At 41.7% G+C, this 4789-nt stretch overlaps 1 protein-coding gene across 1 annotated transcript; it reads right to left on the reverse strand.

Moving 5' to 3' along the window:
• Positions 1-2575: 2575 nt before the first annotated feature.
• LOC121291286 (probable G-protein coupled receptor 139) lies at positions 2576-3466 on the reverse strand. The gene has a single exon (XM_041212357.1). The coding sequence runs from the start codon at positions 3464-3466 to the stop codon at positions 2576-2578; it is 891 nt and encodes a 296-aa protein (XP_041068291.1).
• Between the last annotated feature and the right edge of the window lie 1323 nt (positions 3467-4789).

Here is a 4789-nt window from a genome sequence, read left to right on the forward strand (position 1 = left end):
TTCTTCTTCTTCTCTGTCTGAGGCTAACTCACCAAAATGTGAACTTGCTCTTCGTCAGTCTGAACTCCGTTTCCAAAGCTGTATGCACTCCATCCCCAGGACAAGATTATTCTGATGAGAATCATAGAATGGTTAAAACACAGAAAAAACTGTTTGGCCCATTGTGCCTGTGCCAGCTCGCTCAAGAGCTACTCTGCTAGTCCCATGTCCCGCCCTTTCCCATCACCCTGCAATGCAAATCCCTAGAGGGACTTATGCAACACGCTCTTCAAAACCTCAAAATTATTGACCTTCACCACTGTCTCTGGTAGTGCAGTCCAGAAGCAAACCATTCTGTTCATTAAAAGGTTATTTTTCAAATCAACTTGGTATCCTCTCATAATGCTTATCAAAATAATTAATTTAAGATAGTGAAAACCGATTCACCTTCAATAAATACCTGCTTGAATTTCCTAATTAACGTATGCTTATTTAAATGACTAAATTTGAACATGATTTATCAACTCTGTAAGTGCTTCTTCCACTGAGGTGAAACTGTAGTTGCCCACTTTATTCATATACTCTTTTGTCAATAATCCTGACGCATTTAGAATTGCCCAGTCCTCTGGCACCAACCCCATCTCTATGGAGCATTGGAAGATTATGACCCCTACCTCCGTAATTCCCACTGTTACATCTGTGAGCATCCTTGACTGCATCCGACCCAGCCCTGGTGACTTAATAATGTTAAGTGCAGCCAACCTTCCTATTCCACTTTCAGATTAATTTCTTGCTCATTCTAATTTCTAAATTTTAGTTTAGATTGCTACTTATTCTTTTCCACATGAACTAAACTATATGATACTATGATCACTATTTCCTTATAGCTGCCTGAAATTTGACTGGTTTACTTAATGGATTCCCCAGCGCTAAATGCAGTGATGCATTACCCTGATGATGCTTAAAAAACGATCTCACCTCTATAACATTAACAGTGTTATCCAAGAAAATGTATTAGGACACTGGAGGTGCCCCATTATCAATATTCTATATTTTTCCACCGCATTGTAAATCCCCTGCAGGTTTGTTTCTTTGGTTTCACTAGTTGCTGGCCCATGGGATGCACCCAAAAGTTTTACTTTACCTCTGTATTTTCTTCAATTTAACCAAATATATTATGTCATTGACCTTTCAAGGGCATCGTCTCCCTCTTAAGCACTTTGATATTCTCCTTAATGTTCATAGCCACCTAATCCCCTTTATTTCATTCCCTGTCTTGGCTTGCACTCACAAATATTTTGCTCGCAGTCCATCCCTTCACTGCACAAGTTTTCCATAATCACCACAACAGGGTATCGCCATGTAATTATTTGAACCTGCATCTCAGCTAAATGATTTTCCACACTATCAAATTTACAGGCTTGCATTGAAAACTTGCTTATACATCATGGCAGTACGTCTTAGTCTGATTACAGACAATACTTACTGATTCCTGCTAGTGGTGTCTGCTTCTTGCAAATATTTGTGAATCCTGTGCAGCCTTTCTGATGCTCCAGATTCCCATCCTATGCCAAGTAAATTTTTCACTGCCCCAGTGGCAGTAGGAAATTGCATTCCAAAGGTGTTGCTTCCAGCTCTGTTCAGGTGAAATCAATATGGCCTGTATCAGTCCCACTTACCCCAGGAAATGTCTCAGTGTCCAAGGAATGTAAACCACCCACGTCTTCCGCTCCATCTGCCCTGCCATACATTCATCTGCTCTATCCTTTTATTGCTATCTATACTAACATGGCACCAGGAGTAAGGCAGAGAGTACAGTATTTGATGTTTGATTAATAGTCCCTTTCCTAGCTTGCTAAAATTTTCTTGCAGGATATTATCCCTCATTCTGTCGATGATTTTGTTACTGATGTGGACAACGACCTTTTGTTGTTCATGGGTCCCCCCTCAGAGCGTGCTGTTGTAGCTCACAGAAAACCCTAAGCCTGGGACAAAGGCTGTACGACTTCAACTAGGCATTGAATCCCCTTCCCCTGCTGTTTTTCTAATCTTTCTCCTACCCAAGCGCATCCCCCATTCACCATCGCTGTACAGCTGAACCAGTCGGAGTGCCGTGGACTTGGCTCTGGCTGCTTTCCCCACATTAACCATCACTCTGACCTGTATTAAGAAATTGCCATCCTATGTTATCATATACGGGAGGTGGAAATGGTGTTTGTGATGATGGATTTAGATTTGGAATGATGGACTGAGGCTCGAGTGGAGCATGAATGATGCCAGAATAGCAAGTTTTTTTGTCATATATCCTACGTAACGGTCTAATTGAGAGAGTTGTATTTACATAAACTGTCCATTATGATTCATATAAACGTTAAATAAGCAGTAACCCAGGACACCGGTCAGACTCAGCATTCCTTTACAGAAGTGTACACTCAGCACAAACGCTTCTCTTCACATAGCAAACAATTTTGAGTTGAGGAAAATGCACAGGGTGCTCCCGGTTTAAGAAAGAATGACCCAATGGTGAAGGGATGGGAATGGAGGCAGGTAATGTTCCAGTTAAATTCAGGTATGGAGTCTAGCCTGACCATAGCATTCATTTTATTAATTTAGTAACTCGTGTTATCAGATAGTTAATGGCATTCTTCAGTTCGTTTCTGAACTTGCTTTGGGTCAATCCATAAATGCAAGTATTCATACAGGAGCTCAGGTGCATGAGAAAGAGACCAACTTCATTGGCGATGTACGCGGGGCTTGAGGGATTCTGGTCCAAGGCACTGATTGCTAACAGAGTGCAAATAAAAGTTACTGTTTCCATCATCCACAATAGTATATACGTGATGGAGAAAGAGAAGAGTAAGACAATGGATTTTTGTCGATTCTCCATCTCACTGTCGCTCCTGTTTTGTCCACTGCCGAGTCCCTTCAGGGTTTTGCGGACCCTACTGGCTGCTAGGACGTGCCTGACTGTAAGACCATTGAGCAGCAAGATGAGGAAGAATGGGAGCAGTGAGACAGAGAGAGTGCAAATCCAAGAGAAAGCCACCCAGCCTGCAGAAATGAAAAAGATTGTCTTAGCCTGACAGCCCCACTCTATATTGTCGATAACAATGCTGGGCTCATACATGAAGCGGAAGGGGATGTATTTTAAACAGCTCAGTACACACGTGAACATAATAACCACTGCTGCAGCTTTCTCCGTGCAAAACCTGAGTCTCAGTTTCTGACAGCAGATGTTAATGAATCGGTCAAAGGTGAATGTCACCGTTAACCAGACTGAACAATCCAGAGAAACAATTCTCAGGTAGGCATACGAGGTGCAGATTGCAGTTTGGGACAGAAATGAAGAGGGGAAATAGTAAGCAACGATTTCGCTCAGCAACACGTGAAAGATCAGAACAAGGATGTCTGAGATTGCCATTGCCACCATATAACGAGTGATTCCCCTGGAGAGACCGCATTTTCCCTTAGACATGATCACAGCCATTATCGTGTTTGCTGTAGGTCACAAACAACAGGAAAATTATCAATTAAATGGAGACCACACATTTTCTGGAAGGTAACTTTTGGAAGCAATGACAGTTGTGGAGATAAATTAAAAGAATCACGCAAAATGATTAGCCATATCATAAGAGTCGCCTGCAATTCATTACCTATGATAGTAAGCGTATCAGCAAAGCCCACACTGACAGCCAACAGTGCAGAGAAAGGTAAAATCGTGACATTAAAGCACTGAAAATGAATTGTAAGATAGAAAAAGCAAAATAAAGGGAGACTGCAAATGATGGAAATACAAAGCATCACAATTGCATTTACATAGTGCCTTTCATGAAGTTAGTATGCCCCTCGGCGTCGGTGCGGTAGTTTTTTAAAGCTAGTTGCTGGTTGAATATACCAGAAAAAATAAGACAATCTGTGTAAGCCAAGCACACACAACCTCCAAAAAAATATTGACTAAACAATAACAATAGCTTATGTTTATTTAATAAAAACAAAATATGCTGCAAATGCTCAGCAGGCCAGGCAGCATCTGTAGAGAAACATGGACGCCGTGTCTTGTGTTCACGGTGTAGTATTACTAACACTGGACTAGTATTCCAGATGGCTAGGCTAATGCTCTGGAGAACCTGAGCTCGAATCCGACCACAGCAGATGGTGAAATCTGTTTTCAATAAAAAAATATCCAGCTCAAAGTTTTAAGGACGGCATTGAAGCCATTGTCGATCGTTGTAAAAAAGCCTTCAGGTTTATTAATGTCTGTTTGGGATAGAAATTAACCATCCTTACCTGGTCTGTTCTACAGGTGAGTGCACACCATCAACAATGTGGTTCACTCTTAAATCCCCGCTGAAATGCTAGTAAGCCAACCCGTTCTCAGGCGTGAAGGACTTGCTGGCCCAGCCAGTGTTGCCCAAATCCCATTAATGAAAAAAAAAGTGGTTGATGACTTTTCATCAGAAAGAACTGTTCTGATGCTGCTGAAGTGGGCCGCTGTGATTTTAAGGTTGGTTGAAGGCAATATATTCAGGGCTAATTAACCTGCCGTTGAACGACTTGTGCCATGGAATGTTTTACATCCAGCCTTGCTGATAGACAGGGCCCTGGATTATCGTCTCACCTGAAACACCGTACATGCTGACAAAGCAGGACTCCCTCTCTCCTTCATTAAAGTTTCAGCCTAGGTTATGTGCTCAAAATTTTGAAGAGTTCGCCTGGGTTACATCTCAAAAGTATTGCAGAGTAAGTCTAGGTTATATCTCACCTTATTGAAGCGTCAGCTTAGGTTATATCTCAAAGTATTGAAGAGTCA

This window comes from Carcharodon carcharias, chromosome 19 (genome assembly GCF_017639515.1).
Source record: "Carcharodon carcharias isolate sCarCar2 chromosome 19, sCarCar2.pri, whole genome shotgun sequence".
NCBI lineage: Eukaryota > Metazoa > Chordata > Chondrichthyes > Lamniformes > Lamnidae > Carcharodon > Carcharodon carcharias.